Source organism: Vombatus ursinus, unplaced genomic scaffold, assembly GCF_900497805.2.
Source record: "Vombatus ursinus unplaced genomic scaffold, bare-nosed wombat genome assembly UNPS02014772.1, whole genome shotgun sequence".
Classification (NCBI taxonomy): domain Eukaryota; kingdom Metazoa; phylum Chordata; class Mammalia; order Diprotodontia; family Vombatidae; genus Vombatus; species Vombatus ursinus.
In genome coordinates this window covers 33,577,924-33,600,944 of record NW_020954550.1, presented here as the reverse complement: position 1 = coordinate 33,600,944, position 23,021 = coordinate 33,577,924, and the positions used below count along the sequence as shown (strand labels likewise).

Here is a 23,021-nt window from a genome sequence, read left to right as displayed (position 1 = left end):
GATGACTTATACTAAGAACCATATACCCTGGCAGAGGGTGGCAGAGGTTTCACCTTAATGTGAAGGAAAGATTATAAAGCAACTTAACTGTTTACCCTCTGTCTTTACATCACTCTTCCCCAGACCAGAATAAAAGAAATAGGGCTAAATATCTACAAAAGAATTTATGTTGTCTCCTAAGAAAGGAGAATAAAAGCTTATGGCATTATTTTTAAAAATCTACCACACTAAGTAAAATTAAAAACTTGAAACTGCAGAAAACCCCACAACTTTATTTATACATGAATTTTACAATAAACAAGAAAGCATATACATCCATTACACAAACAGTAAGTGAAATTACAAGACTGTTCACATCTATACTTACCCAATCAATTTGTAATTAGTAATTATTTAAAACAATAAGTATTTTGTTTTTAGGCTATATTAAAACTTACCATTCTAACCGGAACCACCTCCCTGATAGATCATATACATAGTACAATACTTTCTACAGCAGAATTAATGTGCTGATTCTCCATCTCTGAGTAATGCACCCAAAGATCCTGTCAAAAAGCTATCAAATGACCTGCCTCCAATGTAGAAGAGGAAAAAAGAATCCACATAATGAAGCAGATTACTCTGATTCCTGTCAAAGATAATTGATCTTAACATCAAAAAAAAATCTTTCTGAGATTCAGAATAAGTTAAGCTTCTACTTAACAGTTTATTACATAGGTGGATTATAAAATCAACTTGCATTAACAAAGATGTTTATTTTTGTATGCATTTGATAGTTTTCATTTAAAGATAACTTCAGTAATTCCTGATGGTTGGCAATATAAAGAATGAACTTTTGGATTCTAAGTTAAAGACATGACAATGAGTTAGTGACTTAAGAACTAGTAACTTCATCCTCATTTTTTAGGGACAGAATTTACCTATTGTTTAATGGTGAGCCATGTTCTTACCCAACTGAGCTCCTATCAAGTTCCATAGGCTGAAAATAAAAATCTACCATCTTAAATATCACATATTAAAATAACCATAAAGGTAACTTAAGCTTTAAAATTAAGGAAAATATAGAATTTAAACTGGAAAAGGATGTGCATATTGCTGTGCTCTAGCTGTAAAAAACATTTATAATAAATTTAAAAGTCCACATTTTTAAAATGATTCATGTGTGGCAGAGATTACTTACTCCTTTTTTTCTTACAACATAAACATTCTAATGTCAGAATAATGCTTTTCAATCATCAACTGACATATCTGACAAATGCTGAAGGAAGAGGAAACTTCATTATAGATCAATAATTTTTTCCGTTTCTAATATGGTTTTACAATTTACAAAAATCTTAATTTGGTTTAAAAAACCAAAAGTACAGATCTGAGTTAAGAGAAGTATCAAAAATTGCTCAGAACATGTAGACATGCATACTTTTTTGCTGAAGTTTCCAAGGTTCTATATTCCTGATGATACTTTGAATATTAACTTTCTTTTTTCATTACAATGCCTAAATATTTTTATGTTCCTCTTGGATTCAATCTTCTTTTCACCTAAATAACAATATATTTTGAAGAGGGAGGGGAAGCCTGTCACTTTTTCCAATTTCAAAAAATAAATATCAATTTGAACAGTCAATTCACAACAATGGTCTTCACATCAATCCACAAATGACAAAAGGAACCTGCAGTATTTTTAACAAGCTTTCACTTTTCAAGTTATACACAAATAAAATGAGTGCTTTTACATGCAAAAACTAAACAAAATGTGTTAATCAATCAACATTTTACTCAACATTTCTTGAAGTTGCAATTCTAAGTCACAAGTCATCAAAATGCTGACCAGACATTATGCAATGATTCTACCATTAAGTTTTCAAATTTCTCATCTCAAAATTATAGGTTTCACCCTGCTTCTTACGGACGGATTTCTCTGCTGCTAAAACTTTTAAGTGATGCTCAACAAGCTGGATTCAAGCTTCATGCATTGTTTTATCGAGCTTTGATAAAAACAGAACCGTCCGGAATGGTGGCACCTTCTTCCTTCTCAGTTATGGTCTCTACAGTCCCAGACGCTGACACAATCACCATGGTTTTATTTGCTGAAACCGTCTTCTGTTTTTCTGCAATAGCTGCACAAACAGCAACAATCTCATCACTTTCAAAGTCATAGTCTGGAATCGATTTTGGTGAAAAACGTGTTTCTTCAGCCGGTGTTTCAGTTCTTTTAAGCCTCTGTGCTTCCTTCTGCTGCTTTTGCAATGTTCTTGCCCAGGAAAGGTCTTCTTTCCATATTTCAGGATTCATTGGATAGATGTGCAAGGCCACTTGGAAACTTCTAATTGCCTACAAAAAAAGAGGTTAGAGGTGTTCAAGTCAATCTATTTAATACTAGCCATCTCTTTTCCATGTTTTCTATTTGTGTTTTACATTATGAGTTCACTGGGAACAACTTACTGCCTAATATAAAAAAATATTATTTGTTGATGACAACACTTCCCAGGGTGCAAGCCAGTGACTGGCTGGGGCTTTGGTAATTGCTACTGATGCTTCTCATCAAAGTCTTGTGCACTGAAATCTATCAAAAAGGCACTGATGAATGAGAGGAGAGGAGCAGAAGAGCAGGGGGTGAAGCTGGCAGCTGTTCTGATCTCTATTAAATGCACACTCTCCTCCCACTCCCTCACTTCCCCCATCCCGACCACCACCAAGCTCAAAGAAGGAAATAAACAGCGCAGCAGCTGTAATCGCTTCGTCTTTTTCTAAGAGCCAGCCCCCTCATGCCTGTAGAAGGCATCTGGGCAGGAAGTGCCTGAACCTCTTCTGCCGAGTAGTCGCTTCCTTGAGGAACCTGAAGCTCAGCAGGATGATCTCAAGAGTGTATAAATAATTATACTGATCAAATTTGTAAAACAGGATATATGATTAATTTTTTTTCTTTTTTTTTCTTTTGCCAAGGCAATTGGGGTTAAGTGACTTGCCTAGGGTCACACATCTAGTAAGTGTCAAGTGTCTGGTCTGAGACCAGACTGGATTTGAACTCAGGACCTCCTGACTCCAGGGCTCTATCTACTGCACCACCTAGCTGCTCCAAAGCATGGAGATTTTTTTTTCCCTTTTTGGTGAGGCAACTGGGGTTAAGTGACTTGCCCTGGGTCACAACAGCTAGTAAGTATCATGTGTCTGAAGCCAGATTTGAACTCAGGTCCTCCTGACTCCAGGGCTGGCGCTCTATCTACTGCACCACCTAGCTGCCCCTATGATGAATTTTTAACAGAAAATCTACAATTTATTTTCCAAATGTTTTTTCTACAGAACCTAAACACTGATGGCTTTGACAATGAAAATCTTTGGTATATCCAATTTTTATCAGTACAAAATAAAAGGTTGCAATGAATTGAGAAAAATGTAAAGAAATTTAGATGGCAGAGGGGCTTTTCAATGAACGCTTCTAAAAAATGAAGGGGGCCAATAAAAAAGTTTGAAGATTCTGCAGAAGCCACCATTCTAGTTGATCTAAGAAAATTATAAAAGGAATATGTCAGTAGGCAATTTAAAAAAAAATAAAAATACACAACAAAAACACACTCTGAACTTGTAATTTCCCTCCCTTCTTCCTTCCTTTCTTTTTTCTTTCGGCTGACATATTTAAGCATTTTCATAAAAATTCAGTGTAGCTAAGAATTTCTTAAAAAAAAAAAAAGACAGCACTGGGAAGAAAACCAAAGTTTATCAGTTTTGTGTGGGGTAAATTCTCAGTTCAAAGTATATTGATAAATGCAAGTATCTACTGTAAGAAAACTGAATAGGAATCTGAATAAATATTACAGAGATCACTGTAAGCACAGATTAAGTGTCTTTATCTCGTGGATAACATGTCTGCACTCAAAACAAGATTTATATTACCAAAACTTCTGACAATTGATGTTGCAATGTACTATGATATACTGCACACATTAGAAAGACTAGCAATTTCCAATTCTACTCTAAGTCATCTGAGTAGATAAACAACAGTATTTCTTACCAAACAGTAGCACTTTGGGGGCCTCTCTCAACTCTCTATGAAATAATAAAGATTGTAATCAAACTATTAAAAAAGAAAGTAAATTATTAATTGGACTGGCTTAGTATTTTTTAGATGTAATTAGTACATGGAATTTGATAAAAAAAAAACCTAACAAATTTTCAGGAAAGATTATTGTGGTAAAGAGAACAAAAATGGTCCCCTTTTCACAATAGCAAATTTGTCTAGCAGGAAGGAATTTTTTTTCCCTGTAAAACTAACAGCATCCTCCTATATTTATATTTGAACTTTTATTCCTCATCAACTATTTAGAAAACACAACTGTAATTTTTTTTAATGTGCCTTCTTCTTAGCTTACCTGGGTCCTAGGAAGAATTTTCAGAAGAGGCCGCTTACTCAATTTAATTTATGATTTGTTAGTTTTTTGGGGTTTTTTTATACCGCTAAATTTTTTTTTGGAAAGTTATGTGAAAAAATTTCAAAATTATGTGAACCAACTACAATAAGGCTTAACTTTGTACAGCTGTGTGGCCTTGGGGTATGTCACTTAATCTGTTTGTATCACTTTCCTCAACTGTAAAATGGGGATAATAACAATACCTACCTTCCAGAGTTGTTGTGAGGATCAAATGAGATATTTGTAAAAGGGCCTAGCACAGTGCCTTGCACATAGTAGGTGCTATATAAATGCTATTATTCTTACAGCAATTGCTTTTTCCTTAGTGTTTGAAGCTGCTTATTTATAATGCTTCTGAAGATACATCATTGGCTAGATACGTTTTGACACACTTATAATTTCATTAATAAACTAATTTTTAAAAATTTTAGAAGTATTGATACTAGCATATAACACAGAAGGTCCTTGAGGAGTTCTATAACCCAACATAAGTACCAGTTTTGTTCAGGGCTTCATGAATTTTCTGGTCTCTAATTAGAAGTAACAGAGTGCTCTAGATCCAAATATACTACAAGTCAAGGTGTGATAGCTATTTTGAGGAAATATGTTTCAATCAAAAAATATTAACTCCCCCCTCTGAGTCCAAAGACCAGAGGGTCTCTGAGCAAGAAGATTTTTTCTAAATTTCCCCCACCAAGTATTTGCTGATCCTATTCAACCGCCTTTCACTCAGGGTTTGGAGAGAAAAATCAAACAAACAAAAGCATTTCTTAAGCACCTACTATGTAACAAGAAACTAAGGTAAGTTCAGGGGACAAACTGATCATCATCTTTTGTCATCATGGAGCCCCAGAGAGGGGAAGCCCTGTAAACTGCTATCATCACAGATAGAGCAAACACCAAATTCCAATCCCTAAAATTGATACTTATTGTCTGCCAAGAAGAAACTCTCCTTCCTCTGCTACCACTCCCTGATCTCTCAACCTCCACCTCTGCTACATCTCACTTCAATCTTTTGTCTCCTTCACATTCCACTCTTGTTCTGTCATCAATAATTTTCCCTTTACCCTAGATCTCATCTCAGGCTCTCATCTTGCACCCATAAAACCTGGCCTGTTTTAGAAGACACTGTGGCCCTGGCTACCTTTTCCGATACTGGGTGCTCCTTTTCTCACACTCCCAACAAAACACCGCTCTGGGAAGAAAAACAGATATGCTCCTTACTGCCACTTCTGATCCTTCTCTTTGCGACAATCACTCAGCAAAATTCTCCTCCTTTGAAGTTCACTCCATTCAGCCAAAACATCTGACCTAAATCCTTCTTGGAAGTCATCTACCAGCTTTCAAGGAATTCTACAACCTTTCTCAAGTCCAGTAATTAGCTTGCTTCATTATTTGTATTTTTATTCTTAGAACCTAGAAGAGTACCTGGTACATAATAGATGTTTAATAAATGCTTGCTGATTCACTAATAGCTCATAATCTTTCTCTCAAACTCAATCCTCACCCTTATCAAAATATTCAAAATCCACATTAATGTTCCCTCAAACTCTTGGACTCAGCTCAAGATCACCCTCAACTCTTATAACCTGCATTTTCATCTGACCCACAGACTTTGGGGTTTTTCTGTTGAATAATTTTTTTTCTCACTCCTCTGGACATCACCAGTATATCAATGAGCAAACAGACTATCTACTGACTATCTCTATCTCTCATCACATGATGAGACCATCTTTTTCATCCAAACATTTCTTTGACGGCATTCTTTACACTGCTTCTCCTTTTTAATTCCCCACTTAAAATTTACTTCAGTTTGCTCACAGCTACCATATGCCTGTCCACTGTCCTTTGGGTTATCCTCAATTTTTTATACAGATTACAGCACTCCATGAAAACACCAGAAAAATATTGGTATTAAACAGACAGTATTTGTTTGGGGCCATTTGTTTAAAATTATGCAAGGGCAATCCAATCTGCTTTCCTCCCCTGTTCAATTTTCAGTCCAATTCAATGTCCATTTACAATCAAGGGGTCTGTGAACTTTTAAAAATATATTTTGAAAACTGTATTTCATTATAATTGATTTCCTTTGTAATCTTATGATTTTTATTTTATGCACCTAAAAATATTATTCTGAGAAGAGGTCTGCAGATTTAACCTGATTGTCAAAGGGATCTACAATGCAAAAAAAAGTAAGAAGACCTGATATGAAGTATCTGTCTAAAATACAAATATATAGTAATGGACAAGCCCTCTATATTGCCCATTTAGCTACATATCATAGTCTAGACCAGGGGTGGGGAACCTGAAGCTCGAGGCCACATATGGCCCTCTGGGTCCTCAAGCACAGCCCTTTAACTGAATCCAAACTTCAGAGAACACATCCCCTTAATAAAAGGATTTGTTCTATAAAACTTGGACTCAGTCAAAAGGCCAAATCCAAGAACTGAGAAGGCCTGGTCTAGACCAAGGATTAGCAAACTATGGCCCACAGGACAAACCCAGAGCATAGTCTGTTTTGTGTTGGCCTGGAAGCTAAGAAGTGTTTTTTATATTTGTAAATAAAGTTTTGGTGTATTTTAAAATTTAAAAACAACTCCTAGTTCACAGGAGTATAAAAACAGGCAGTGGGCAAGATTCGGCTGGTGGACCATTAGAGCATAGTTTGGCAATTACTGGTCTGGACTATCAATAGTCTTGAGTTTCTTTGTTCACTGAGTTTCTTTGGGTTTGGATTTGGAAGTTTTATCTATGTGGATAGTTAGATGAATTCTTTGGAATGGCTAATGATTTCATTTTGGAGGTTCTGCAGTCTCCTAAATGTTCCAGGGCTTGATCCTATCACTAAATGTTATCCACAAATCTGCAGGATCTGACCATCTCAGGTACTTCCTCCTCAACTTGCTCTCTGTCCTGGATCTGTTTCATGTCAGCAGTGAGTACATCTGGAGAGCATATGTCTCCTTGTTCCAGGCCTCACTTGATATCGGGGGCAGTTGGTTGGCACAGCAGATATAGTGCCAGGGCTGGAGTCAGGAAGACGTGAGTTCAAATCCAGTCTCAGACATTTACTAGCTGTGTGACCCTGGGCAAGTCACTTGAGTTTGCCTCAGTTCTCTCATCTGTAAAATTGAGATAATAATAGCACCTACCTCCCAGAGTGTTGTGAAGATAAAATGAGACAGAAAACACTTAGCACAGTGGCTGGCCCTGTTTGCTATGTAAATGTTTATTGCTGTTGTTGCTATTATTGTGATTATTAATGACCACAGGATTAGACAAGGTGATCTCTGTCATTAAGAGTATTCAGGTTACCTTGAATAATTTTAACATGCATGAGAGATATCTTGTTGAAACTAAGCCTTTAAGGTAACATTTTGCTCAACCAAACTAAATACTCTTTTATAATCAATAAACAATAAGTACAGTGAGATCCTATATTATTCAACTCTTAGTCAACTGTATGACAGCAAAGATGTGGTCTAGGTGGTTTACTTGTAAAAACCTTCCTGTTCCCTTCTAGTGCCCTCCTCGAGTATATCCATGGTGTGTGCATCAATTATTCTCATAAAAATTTTACACAGATAAGAAGTAAGAATATGGGTTAGTATTTACTTAGGTTTTCTTGGTCAGCTTTTTTTGGTAATAACAAGATCCCAGATTTCTCCCATAACTTTGATCTTCTACCCTCTTTCATATATCTCAAGAATCAATCCTTTAATTCCCTCAAAATGTGTTGTCTCCTGTACAGACTTGCCCTATGTATATGTGATCCATTCCGGCTGCTTTTCCCACACTTGTTTTTTTCAGTGCTATTTACAATTTCTTTATAAAAATATCCAGAATTAAAATGTGACACCTCTAAAGTGGTGGCTCCACTGTCCTTCACTGTGAGAAAAGTTCATAAAAAACACTTTGCAGATTCTTTCTCTCATTGGGCTGTTTGTGGTCTTCTTCCAGTTTCATTCTACAATATCTTCATGATGACTCTGGGTCCTCTCTCCTAGCTTTCCTTAAAATGGTTTTCACATCCTCTGCTTCTATTTTATTAGGCAATTATTTCTCATAATTTTTTTTACTATTCCTCACTGTGAGATTTTACTAGTGAGCTTATGTTTTAAAATGGTATTGCTCTTGGCTACCATATCTCTCTGCTTAGCTAGTAAATCAACCGGGTGCTGAGTAGGGCAGATTTTAGGCTTTTTTTGTTCTCTTTCTTATAGCAACTGATTAACATTAGCTACACTTCTTTCAATGGCCTACTGTTCTACCCTTTCTTCATCTACATCTCATTTTTCAGTGATGATAACCTGTTCAAATAGTTCAGGTTGGAATTTTTAAAACTTTATACTGTATCTTTTTATCAAGTTTATCTTTTATCTTTGTATAAATTTTAATATTTGTTCTAACAAGTTCTAACAAGAGTCTGTATGCAGACAGTTGATTCAGGAATCATTCCCACATCAATAAGTCATTAAGGTGTAATCAATTTTCGGGGCAGCTAGGTGGCGCAGTGGATGGAGCTCCGGTCTTGGAGTCAGGAAGACCTGAGTTCAAATTCGACCTTAGACACTGAACATTTACTAGCTGTGTGTCCCTGGGCAAGTCACTAAACCCCAACTGCCTCACCAAAAAGAAAAAAAAAAAAAGATGTAATCAATTTCATTTTCTGTGATGTTATTTAGTGCTTGCCACGTCCAGAGTCTAAAGATTCTTTTTCTCAAACAGTATTTATGACATATAAGCATGAGATTTCTGTATATTCTTCAAGTTTTGGGCCCTTCTCATTCCTTATTCCTGAACCATTATTTCCCAACATATTTTTCACTGTGCTTGCCTATTCACACCTTTGATTTAAGTTAATGAGTATCAAAGTAAACATTGATTTGATTTGGAGGATCTTATCAAAATCTTCAGAACTTCCTTTAATTTTTCATCCCAATTATTTTCACAGTGATTTTTTTTGTTGTTGGTGTTAATACTCAACTTGAGTACTACAATACATAATGTCCAAATGACCTATTAAGGAATGGATAAATGGATAAATAACAATACTAATTCCTCCAAATATGATGAAAGAAGCATGGAAAAACTTATATGAATGGGTGCTGAGTGAAGTAAATAAAATACACAAAAACTACAACAATATCAATAGAACCACAAAACAATCAAAAATGAATGCTGCAAAACTAAAAAGAATAAGCAGTCTTTGTAAGAGAGAAGACATCTCCCCACACTCTACTCTTTTGCAGAGGTGATAGGTCCACGGGTGTGAAACACTGCATATATTTTCAGATTTTATTTTTGATGTACTGTTCAATTTTGCTGATATTTTTCTTTCTCCTCTTATTCAAAAAACTATTATTTGTTATGTGTAATGGCTTTCTGGAAGGAAAGAGGAAAAGAATACTAGGAGAAATTTTGGCAATGTAAAGACAATGTTAATTGTTATTTTGATACCAATATCAAAACAATACAGGAAAGATATCACTAAAAATGTTTGGGGTTTTTTTTTCTAACTTTTCTTCCAATTTCTTCATGTGCCTCTCCAGGAAGGCATGTGAGCCACACCTGCATTTAGATACAGCCTCATTCTCACAGAGAGAATGCCAAGGCTGCTGTGACCCAGTTCATTCCCAGTAGCAGTTCAATTCCTTTGGTCAGTGAACAAAAATATGGAATTTAGAGTTCCAACAGCAAAAGTTGCTTTTGCACCACTCTGTGACTATTACTATAGAAGTAGATGGGGGTTGTACTTGTTCTATTTGTTCTTTTCACTGATTACCCAGGCCAGAGTTTCTCAGTGGCTAGCTTACTGGTGATAAGAGTCTCTACACTTAATAGACTGGTCCTCAGAGGACACAGAGAGTCTGTTCCCAGACTGCACCTGGAGCCTTTTCAGCATGGGAGAATCTACCAGGGCTGCCACTGCGCTGGCACAGTTTTGGGGAAGAACCTATCCAGATCTAGCTCTATGATCCTATGAGCAATTCGTATGAGTTATATAAATCAATGGGCTTTCATATTCAGGCTTATCCAATCAAATCTAACTTCGATAAATGCAAGTCTTCAGGACTTAGATAATATTTCCTTACCAAGACAATCTCCCCTAAACCAAGCTGGGCACGTCCCAGAGTCTGCCATGCTTCCCACGAATGTGGATTTCTCTGAACAGCCATTTCTGCTGCATGAACTGCAGGGAACATTTCATGAAGAGACATCAGAACCTACATCAAAAAAAAAAAAAGAAAAGAAAAAGGAACCAACCCATCAGTTAATGTCAAAAACTAACAATTAGTTTGTCCCCTATAAAAAACTAAGATGAAACACCTTTTTGACTCTTCTCTTTCTTTTTAAAATTTCTTGTCACACTTAAATGCTATCATTTTAACCTTTGTTCCCCTCCTCTCCCATTTATGCTTTGAGTTAGGAGACCCCCTCCACCCCCACCCCAAGTAACAAGCAATCTCTTATGTCAACATTAAAATACATTACCTTTCTTCTTCTAATTACAAATTCTTATAGACATAAAGACAAAAAAAAAATGTGGTTTCCATGACCACATTTCCAAGGCAGTGATGCTACTGCTAAGAATTACCTAAGCTAAAAGACTTCCTTCAAGTCACGGCCCAATGCTGAGAGGACTAACAGCTTTCCTACTCTAGCCATATGAAGTCTCTGCTCTTGTACAGAGAGGGGAGGGAAGAGAAAGGGAAGGTTGAACTTCTCTAGAGTGCTTTCTCCAGGAATTAATGAGTCCCTATTTCAATCCCACCAAGCCAGCCAGAGCAAGAAGTTCTACAAAGCCCACATCAGGTCAAGAGATCTGGTAGGACCCATTTTTAGGGTCCATAAGCTCAAGTTCTCCTTAGGTGTTAGGGAATCCAAATAATTCAGGATCACTGGCAGATTCTAGAGCTCATTTCACACAGGTGGCCACAAATCCTAGTTTATTATTATCTGTTAGTATATGACTATCTCGAAAACAACGAAGCTATATGCCAAATATAGCACAGCCAGTTCCCAAAGAAGAGGCCTAGTTTAAAATTAATAAAAAATCATTGATGACCCTTGCCAAGAGAAATCTAGTTGCCTCACAGACAACTACAATTAGTTTTTATAAGAGTTGATTTAAATGAAAATTTAAATAAATTCTTACTTTTATCCAGAAGTAGCAGTGTGGCAGAGTAAACAGAGAGTCAGGAACCCTTGCATTCAAGTCTCACTTGTAATACACACTACCTGCCAGGTGCTCGGCAAATCTTGTCATCTCTCTGTGCCTTAGGTCACTAACTCTCAAAAACCAGAAGTTGAAAAGCAGGTGTCGCTATGTTCTGGTAGTGGAAGCTTCCTCTACCAATGAAATCATAGGTCCAGAACAACTCCAAAAATAATCCATGAGTAACTGAAATGTGCTTTAATTCTTTTCCAAATAAAACTGTCTTTAAATAATAAAAATAAGAGCAAAAGTGCTATTATAATTCACCTTGGCCCACCAAACAAATGCTGTGTGGGTTCATAATCATCATCATCTATATAGAACTTCAAGGTTTACAAATTGTAATACATTATCTTATCTGATCCTCACAACAACCCTGTGAGGTAGCTTTTATTATCCCACTTTACAGATGAGGAAACTGAGGCTTAAAAAGGTTACACGAGAGCTAATAAATATCTGAGGCAGGATATGAATTCAGGTCTTCCTGACTCCATGTCCAGCATTCTCACCCACTGTACTACCTACCTGACTCACGATGAAAATGTATATTACATAAGTTTAATAAGCAGAATACTCCAATTACCCAATGAAACTATAATCTTGATAATGTGGGCATTCTTTCTAATAATACATATCATAATGCAACTAGGTCTGCCCACCCTGTGAACTTCTTGTTTATACTTATTAAAAAACAATTCTGCCAAATAAAACTGTTTTTGAACAAAAAAGCAAGATAGAAAACACCATTAGTTTACCTCAGCCTACCAAATAAAGACTGTAGTTACACAATGAATTCCAGCAGGTGGCATCACATAAATTTTGACAATATTATATTTATTATAAAAGAAAGGGTACATGCATTCTCAGTATGATTAGTAATGTGCTAATACGATCATATAATTTTAAAATGCATTCAATAAGATATCCAAAAAAAAGTGGGAAAGGTGTGTAAGAGAAATTAAATACACATAGGTCACAGATGGCTATTTAAAAGTCTCATGTAAATAACTTTTGCTGCCATCTAAGGAGCCCCAAGCAATACTTCAGACCACCTTTGAGAATCCAGAAAAAAACAAATCTTAATAATCCAGAACTTTTGATTAACAAGTTTTCTATGCAAGTAGCTTTTAGGAATTGGAAGGCAAGAGAGTCTGAAGCATAAAGCAAAAATTCAATAAATATTTGCCAAATGAATAAATAAAATACTGCAGCTGTTTCTCCTTCCCTTGGCTTAGTCACCAGCAAAGTCTAGGTCTTTCACCCAAAAACTTAATCTTCCCATAACCCACTTCCTGTGAATTCTAAGGTCAGTGAGTGATCTTAAGAGAAGTACTACCCTGGCTGGTGGTATAAATCAGTCCAAGAGATAATGTCATCCTAGCCTAGCATGCAGTGAGACATGCTCTCATGCTATCATGCTATGATGGAGCATGCTTTTAACTGTTTCACAATAGGGAGGCATTGAGCATCACAGGGAATTCATGCAGATTTCTAGTTAAAGTCAGGTCTTCTAAGGCTTAATTCCTTCATCAAGTTGTTGTCACTGTTGTTGTTTGTTCTTTCTTCTCAAAGAGGACCAATGACATCACAAGGATGATTCCTGACTTTCGCATGAATTGGATTTGAGTGAGGCAGAGCTGCAAAGTCGTCAGCCTCAAATGATGTCTAATAAGGCTGATGTGACAGTAACAGTAACACTGACAGCATGACTTCAAGGAACTTACTTCCCTGAAGTAAGTTCTTTATTTCTTGAGGCAGAAAGGACAAAGTTTTCTCAACAATTATCCCTTTTGGAGGAGATGGGAGCAGAGGGATGAAGGGGGCAAGAAAAAAAAATCTAATGAGTCTGCCTAGACTCATTAACACTTCACCTGAGAGTGTTAACTTGCCCTAATCCTCTGGAAAGAACATAACTGGGAGTCAAGTTTTATTTAGTATTATCTATGAAGCTAACTAGCTATATAACCTTAGATAAAGCATTTATTCTCCTTGTGTCTCAGTTTCCTCATTTGTCACAGGACATCATATCCCAACTACTTATTTTACATGGTTGTGGGGAGGATCAAATGAAAAAAGGCCAGAAAGAATCATGAAACAGTTAAAGCGCAATACATCATTAAATTACATTAACTGGACCTTAACTAGAGGCATGTATTAGTGTCCTCTTTGAGAGATGATATAGGAAATTGTCAGAGAGAGACAGCTAAAAAGAGGTTCAGAGTAGGTTTAAATTTTCCATCCTTCTTAAACAATATTACACACAAAAATAATTTTTTTCAAATTCAAATCCAATTTTTGGGACTACCCACTTTCTTCACTTGTTACCACTTTAAAATTCTAAGAGTACAAGTATTACCTGTGATTTCATCTCATACAGTGTAGCATCATCTGGAGTTAACTGAAGTGCTTCATCCCATTTGTGAATTGCCTCCCAGTACCTGTAGTTATTAAAATAAATTATAATTTCACTAGGTCCCTCGAAGTTCACTGATACTATTAAACAAGTATTTATTAAGAAATACAAATGAGTAAGATTATTCTGAGAATGAGAGAAATGAAGAGCACAGGAAGATGAGAGAGGTGATATAGGTGAGAACAGGCACAGAACCTTGAAACTCTCTCTAGGGTTAGACTAAATCTTATATTAAATGATAGAAGCTAAGAACCCCAAGACTGCTGTGAAAAAGGAGTATACAGGGCTGTTTTCAAGGTGAGAAACTTTGATGCACTTTGGTTAGGTTTTTCCATTGACTTCAATCAGTAAGCACTTATTAAACGATCCATAATTTTCTCAGAACTATACCAAGCAGGCCTAGATTGGTCAAGGCCCTGAATAACAAAAAGCCTGATCCCTTTGTGCTCCCGGGAAGGACTCTTCTCCCTGTCCCAACACTCTCTACAAGAGTCACAGAATCTGTTAGTTAGAATGGCCCTCCCTAGGAATCATCTAGCTCCGACAGGTCATCTAGGGGTTCCACCTCTCACCTCAAGGAGCAGTTCCATTTAAAAGGCCCTTCCTTATAGAAGTAGTCAGGAAGGCTGAACTCACCCAGGGACAAGACGTGAATTATCTCGGTAGGCCGATCATTCCATTTTTGGTCTGATCAAATTGTTTGAAAGTTCTTCCTCCTAGTGCACTGAAATTCAACTCGATTCAATTCAATTTAACAAACATTTATTTAGTGCATGCTAGGTGCCAAGCTCTGAGGATACCAGGACAAAACGAAAAGTTACTGCCCATAAGAACGTATAGTTTGCTGAAGAAAAACAAGCACACAAATACATACAAAATATATTCAAAATAAGTTCAGTGGGAAGAGCACTAACAGCTTTGAGCAGCAGGAAAGGCCTCTGGGGTCTAGGAAAGTGGCATTTGAGCCAAGCCTTGAAGGGAGTTAGGGATTCTAAGATACTAAGGCGAGAAAAGAGAACTTTTCAGGACTGAGAGACAGCCAGCACAAAGGCACGGAGGTGGGAGCTAGTAAGGAAGCCACTTTGGCAGGAAGGTAAGGTGAATGAGAGTCAGTAACAGGAAAACATTCTGGAAAGAAGATTGCAAAAGGGTTTAAACACCAGAGGACTTTGTATTTTATCCTAGAGGCAACAGGAAACCACTGAAGAGGATCTGGGAATAATATGCATAGAATCAATAACATCATCATGCCAGTATTTATGTGTGCTTTAAAGGCTGCAAAGTACTTTACACATCTCATTTGATCATCACAACAAAATCATCCTCATTTCACAGAGGAGGAAACTGAGGCTGAGAGAGGTCAAGTGACTTTTCTAAGGTTACAGAGAAGTATCTGGGACAAGATAGGTCTTAGTTCTGCTGTCTAGAGATACACAAAGGTGAATCCCTATTCTACATGACAATCCTTCAAATAAACGTTTTTAAAATAACTGCATGCTCTATGCCTTCAAGTCTTCCTTCCAATCTACCCCTGACCCCAGACTATACATCCCCAATTTCATATGATTTCCTTGACCCTTCACCATCTTGTTCACAAAGTTTTAAATACTGCACATAAAATATAGACCTCAACAAGGAGTACAGTAGGACCTAACTTACTTAATCTGGATACTATACTTCTATCAATGCAGCCAAGACTGCATTTGCTCTTTTGGCTGCAATATCACTTTTCTGGTTAATGCTAAACTTGAAGATAACTGAAACCTTTTCCAAATGAACTGCTCATAGTCAAGTCAACAAGCATTTATTAAGCCCCTATTATGTGTCAGGCTCTATGCTAAGCACTGGGGATACTAGGAAAGGCAAAAACAGCCCCTACCCTTAAGAAGCTCACATTCTAAGAGGGGAGTCAGAATGCAATAAATTATATACAAACTACTATGTACAAACAAGACAAATAGAAAGTAAATGGGAGGCAAGCTCAGAGGCAAAGCACTATTCCTCCTAAGGAGGAACAGGAAAAACTACTTGCCAAAGATAAGGATTTCAGCTAAGACTTGAAAGAAGCCAGGGAATCCAGAAAATGTAGATGAGGAGAGAAAGAGAGAGAGAGAGAGAAAGAGAGAGAGAGAGAGAGAGAGAGAGAGAGAGAGAGAGAGAGAGAATTCCAGGCAGTAACTACTGCATGTACTTTGCTCAAGCCAACTACTGAGTTCAGGAGAAAAAAAAAAAAACCTTCACAAACTACCTATTTCATCTTCTTGTTAGTTGTGGACCATCCTAGGCTAACTAGATCTTTCTGACCCTTGATTCTGTTACCCAGTATGTTAATAATTCCTCCCTGCTTGAATAATTTTTAAATTTCACCTAAGGAAATACAATAACCAAAAGAGGATATTTGGGACTCCTAAACAAATCAACATCATCTTTGATAAGAAAACTATCCTATCACAAACATATCATCACTTTCAAAGATAGGTAAATGTACCATCCTGAGGGAATGTGATATTCTCACTGATTCCCCCATAGTTAAGAAAAAGCCAATAAGTGAATTAATAAAATGAAAATTAATTGCTCATACTATTATGTTCATTTAAGTAATCTCTACCCTTTTCAAGGAGAAAAATGCTAAAACACTGAGAACTGCTACAAGAAGCATAATTTCCTCGCAAACATGAAGCAGAGCAATTAGCACTAGCAGTCTACTGGCTAAACACAATTTCAAAAGGCAATACTCATTTAAGTACAATGAAATTATACACAAAAATATGGGTGACATAAAAGGCTATTTAATCATCTACTAACCTAGGCTTCTATCAAAAGTCACTTTTAGATTTTATTCCTGTAGAAGAGAAAAGAATCTAATTATTCACTTTTAGCTCTTATCATTCTAAAGAATCTCTACTTGTCCCTTCGCTTCATACATTCTTATCTCCAAAAAAGAAGGAGTTCTTAAAAAATACAAAGAAAAAACCCTTTCAAACCAGTGGTTCAAACTGTATGAGGAATGCAGCAAGACACTGTTAGTTCAGGTCAGCAAGACCCACCATCAATTGGTTTTTAAACATAACCGAAACAATCACACACACACACACACGACTGAAACTTTAACAGTCTGACAACTTAAAAAAAAAAAGCTAGAAATAACAAAGAGCAAATCTCCATGGTCACACAGCTAAAAAGTATCATAAGTAGGATTTGTAAATAGGTTTTCAGGACTCCAAACACAAGTCTCTGCCTGCTATGCCACTCTGCCTTTGCAATAAATGACTACAGTACAAAAGTATACATCTCACATACATAATAAAGTTGACAAGTAAAATCCCATGTGCTATGTGGGTGAAGAGTTATTACTAACCTGGGAGGATGGGAGAGGTCAGAGAAGGCTTCCTAGAAGAGATGACATTTTAGTAGGGTACTTCAAAGATAGATAGGAATGAATTAATAAACAAGTACTTATTAAGCACTTATTTTGTGCCAGACACTGTTCTAGGGGGATGGGATAAAAATACAAAGTATAAAAAAATCCCTACTCTAAGAGAGCTTACAATCTTTCCTAGGGAAAAACAAGTACAAATATAAGTATATACAGAATACATATAAATAAATATAAGGTAGCTTGGGGAGGAGGAAGGGTTGCATGGCATGGGGGCTAGAGGCAGCTTCAAATGAAGCCAGGAAGATCTTTTGTTGTTCATTTAGTCGTATCTGAATCCTGACCAAAGCACCACCAGGCCTTCTATCCTCTATTATCTCCCAAAGTCTGTCCAAGCTCCCGCTTCCATGACAGTATTTTTGTATCTCTCCTCTGATGTCCCCTTCTCCTTTTGTCTTCTATCTTTCCCAATATCAGTCTTTTCCAACTAGTCCTTTCTTCTCTTTAAGTGGTCAAAGAATTTAAGCTTCAGCTTCAGTATTTGTCCTTTCAATAAGTAGTCTGAATTAATTTCTTTAAGTATTGACTGATTTGATGCTTTCCAAGAGACTTTGAAAAATCTTCTCCAACACCACAATTCATAAACGTTGATTCAGGTGGCACTCAGCTTTCTGTATAGTCCAGCCCTCACAGCCATACCACTGCTACTGGGAAAACCATAGCTTTGACTGTGAGGACTTTTATGGCAAGGTGATATCTCCGCTTTTTAGCAGGAAGACTTGACTGAGGTCAAACGCCACCTTTAGCTGTGTGACCCTGGACAAATAACAGTGCCTTAGGAAACTCTCTAAGGTTCTACGCTGCAGAGAAGGTGCCAATTTGCACTAGCAGAGGGAGTTTCTTCACCTGGAACTTTCTTAAACTAACCAAATCCCTGGTCCAGTTCAGCGAGTACCATCTAGCAGGAAAGGCACTCATAGCTGAAAGAATCAGGAAAGGATTTCATGAAAATGGTGGGGCTTGAGCTGTGTCTCAAAGGAAGAGAAGGATCTTATATTCTGTAAGGCAGAAATGAGGAAGGAGTGAATTACAAACCAGGGGTGGGGGGAGCTAGTTCAGATGCATGGGGCTGGCATGTGGGAAGAACAGAAAAAAGGCCAGTATGGCTGGATCATAGCATCTATAAAAAGAAATAATGTGGCAATGAGACCAGAAAGAGAGGTTGGAGCCAAGTTGTGAAGGGATTCACAAGCCAAACTGCAGAATTTATATTTGATCTCAAGGCTATAAAGTCACTGAAGTTTATCAAGCAGGGAAGTGACAGGGTCAGATCTGAATGTTAAAGTTATTTTGACAACGGTAGGGAGAATGGAATGCAGGGTAGATTTGAGACAAGGAAACCAATTAATCTTAATGAGGGCCTTCACTAAGATGGTGGATGTATGAAGAGAAGAGACCAGATGGCAAGATAGGTTATGATCACAAACATGGCAAGATTTGGTAACTGATCAGATATGTGGGGTGTGGAAAGTCAAGGATAATACCAAAGTTACAAACACAACAGACTGGAAAAATGATTGTGTCTTTAGCAGAAACAGGAAAATTCAAAAGAGGGGTGGGTTTTGAAATGGGGGGAAGAGGAAAGATAATGAGTTTTGCCTTGGGATTGCTGAATTTGAATCAAACAGGTATGGAAAAAGGCAGGATGGGGCAGAAAGTGAATGTCAAGGGAATTCCAGGCAAAGGGAAGAATATAAAGAAAGACACATATATGAGTAATCAGTTTGGTTGGAGTTTAGAGCACCTGGAAGAAAGTAATAAGAGGTAAGACTAGAAAAGCAGAACCTTGAATGACAGGCTAAAATGTTTCAATTTTACTCAGTACTGACTAGTTTCAAGCGGAGTAACACCATACATCATAAGGAAAAATGATCAAGCAGCACTGTTAAGGAGAGCAAACAGGAAGGAGAAGACCTGTTAGGATGCTACTTGGAATAGTACAGGAAGGTGGTAATGAGGCCCTGTAGCAGGATGATGGCAGCAGAAAGGAGACTAAAGCAAGAAATATTGCAGAAATATTCAAAAATAATGAAGTAAGAATAAAAGGCATATTTTGGGGAAAGAAAATAAACTCTGTTTTGGAAACAGGATTCCCAGGGTAACAAAGCAGAGTTAAGATTTCAAGCAAGGTCTTCTGACTTCAAATCCAGTGCCTTTTTCATGATACCACACTGCCTCTCATGTTGAGTTTAAGGAGCCAGTAAGACATAAGATGTGGGTACAGAGATTGGCAAAAAGATCAGGGATGGAGACAGATACCTCCTGGGAATCCTCACTATAGAGATGAATTTAAAACATAGGAGTACATGAAGTTTTCTTAAAGGAAAGATTGAGAGGGGAGAGAAGCAGCCTTAGAAAAGAGCCTTGGGATATATTCAACTTAAGAAATTCATTTTCATCAAAACTTCCAATACTTCTTATCCCTGATCTGACTTCAGTTTTTCTCTCTCTCCAAATTCTGCCCACTAGTTAGCCATTTGACCTCTACACTGTCATCTGCTGTTGAATCCTTTGCCATTTTACTGCCATTCTTCTCTTGCCAAATCTCAGTTCCAGATTACTCCCATCTGCCTTTTCCACTCCTACTCACAAGCCACTAAACACAACTAGAGGAAGTCTCACAACTGTGCTGGCAGAAAACATTGCAAATTTCATGCTATCCAGTCCTCACTGCAGCAGGTCAGTCCTTTTATTCCTCCCTAATTAATTACCTATCACTCCCTACAAAAGTTATTCACACCCTATAATCCAGCAGTTCCTCAACCAGAACACTCAAACTCCTGTTTCCATGCCTTTATAATGACTGTTCACAAGGCCTGAAAATTTCTACCCCTTCACCTTTCTTGGTTTTCCTGACTTCCTTCAAAACTTCATTCAAATCCCAACTAGTCCAAAAGGCCCTTCCCTAGTCTTCCCCACTCCAACACCCACTCCTTTGGATAATGCCTTCCTCACTCAAGATTGTTTTCCATCTACTTAGTATATATCTTGCATGTACCGAGTTGTTTACATGTTTTCTCCCCAATTAGAATGTAAGCTCCTTGAGGGCAGGAATTATGCTTTTGTTTTTCTTTGTAACCTCAGTGTGTACCACAGTGCCTTAGTAAACACTTAATAAATATTTGTTGACTTGACTTCTCAGGTGGGAAGGAAGAGGTACTGTCAATGGTTTCAAGGGCTATCCTGCTAAGGAATTTGGTCTTATAAGTGTGCATTTGTGTGTTTTGGGTTTAAAATTAATACTCATCAAAAAGTTATTAGGCATTGACCACCTGCAAAACAGGCACTGAGGAAACAAGGACTAAAAACCAGTAGTTCCTTCCTTAAAATATAAGAAGCTTTTTGACAAAATACAACACCCATTCCTATTAAAAATACTAGAGAGCATAGGTATAAATAATAAATAGCATCTTAAAATAATAAATAGCATCTATCTAAAACCTTCAGCAAGCATAATATGTAATGGGGACAAGCTAGAAGCATTTCCAATAAGATCGGGGGTGAAACAAGGATGTCCATTATCACCACTGTTGTTCAATATTGTACTTAGCAATAAGAGAAGAAAAAGATATTGAAGGCATTAGAATAGGCAAAGAAGAAACAAAGTTATCACTCTTTGCAGATGACATGATGTTATACTTAGAGAATCCCAGAGAATCAAGTAAAAAACTACTTGAAATAATAAACAACTTTAGCAAAGTTGCAGGCTATAAAATAAACCCACATAAATCATCAGCATTTCTATATATTACCAACAAAGCCCAACAGCAAGAAATAGAAAGGGAAATTCCATTTAAACTTACTGTAGACATTATAAAATATTTAGGAGTCTACCTCCCAAAACAAACCCAGGAACTCTATGAACACAATTACAAAACACTTTTCACACAAATAAAATCAGATCTAAATAATTGGAAAAACATCAGTTGCTCATGGGTAGGCCGAGCTAATGTAATAAAAATGACAATTCTACCCAAGCTAATTTACTTATTCAGCGCCATACCAATCAAACTACCAAAAAACTATTTTATGGAGTTAGAAAAAATAATAACAAGATTATTTGGAAGAACAAAAGGTCCAGAATATCAAGGGAACTAATGAAAAGAAATGCAGGGGAAGGTGGCCTAGCCATTCCAGATCTTAAATTGTATTATAAAGCAGCAATCATCAAAACTGCTTGGTACTGGCTAAGAAATAGAGTGGTGGATCAATGGAACAGGTTAAAAATACAAGACACAGTAGTCAATGACTATAGTAATCTATTATTTGATAAACCCAAAGACTCCAGCTTTTGGGATAAGAACCCACTCTTTGAAAAAAACTGCTGGGAAAACTGGAAAAGAGTATGGCAGAAACTAGGCATAGACCAAAATCTCACACCATATACCAAAATAAAGTCAAAATGGGTTCATGATTTAGATATAAAGGCTGATACTATAAGCAAACTGGGAGAGCAAGGAATAGTTTACCTGTCAGATCTATGGAGAACAGAAGAATTCATGACCAAACAGGAGATAGAGAACATTACGAAAAGCAAAAGAGATAATTTTGATTATATTAAATTGAAAAGTTTTTGCACAAATAAAGCCAATGCAACTAAGATTAGAAGGAAGGCAGAAAATTGGGAAAGAATTTTTACAACCAGTCTCTCTGATAAGGGCCTCATTTCTAAAATATATAGAGAATTAAGTCAAATTTATAAGAATACAAGCCATTCCCCAATTGATAAATGGTCAAAGGATATGAACAGACAGTTCTCAGATGAAGAAATTAAAGCCATCTATAGTCATATGAAAAAATGCTCTAAATCACTATTGATTAGAAAAATGCAAATCAAAACAACTCTGAGGTACCACATCACACCTATCAGAATGGCCAACATGACAAAACAGGAAAATGATAAATGTTGGAGAAGATGTGGGAAAATTGGAACATTAATGCACTGCTGGTGGAGTTGTGAAATGATCCAACCATTTTGGAGAGCAATTTGGAACTATGCCCAAAGGGCTATAAAAATGTGCATACCCTTTGACCCAGCAATAGCACTTCTAGGGCTATATCCCAAAGAGATCACACAAATGGGAAAAGGACCTACATGTACAAAAATATTCATAGCAGCTCTTTTGTGGTGGCAAAGAATTGGAAATTGAGAGGATGCCCATCAATTGGGGAATGGCTGAGCAAGTTGTGGTATGTGAATGTGATGGAATACTTTGTGCTATAAGAAATGATGAGCAGGCTGACTTCAGAAAAACCTGGAAAGACTTGTATGGTCTGATGCTGAGTGAAGTAAGCAGAACCAAGAGAACGTTGTACACAATAACAGCCACGTTGCATGATGACTAATATTGATAAACTTAACTCTTCCTGGCAATACAAGGATCTAAGATATCTCCAGAAGCCAAAAAAAAAACAGAGGTTCCCCACCAGCCAGCACCACATCATCTATATATGGAACCACTGGTTACAGCAAATGGGAGAAATTTTGAATGCTGTGGATAAGTTCACTTACCTTGGCAATATACTTTCCAGGACGTCCATATAGATGGT

The 23,021-nt window shown here is 37.0% G+C and overlaps 1 protein-coding gene across 1 annotated transcript in view; it reads right to left on the bottom strand.

Moving 5' to 3' along the window:
• Positions 1–252: 252 nt before the first annotated feature.
• The window catches only part of TTC33 (tetratricopeptide repeat domain 33), a 42,479-nt gene continuing 19,710 nt past the window's right edge, over positions 253–23,021 (bottom strand). Inside the window, exons 3-5 of the mRNA XM_027863630.1 lie at positions 13,979–14,060; positions 10,499–10,630; positions 253–2,328 (exon numbers count right to left, since the gene is read on the bottom strand). Of these exons, the coding sequence (XP_027719431.1) occupies positions 1,975–2,328; positions 10,499–10,630; positions 13,979–14,060 (568 nt within the window). The 3' untranslated portion in view covers positions 253–1,974. The remainder of the gene's footprint in view (positions 2,329–10,498; positions 10,631–13,978; positions 14,061–23,021) is intronic.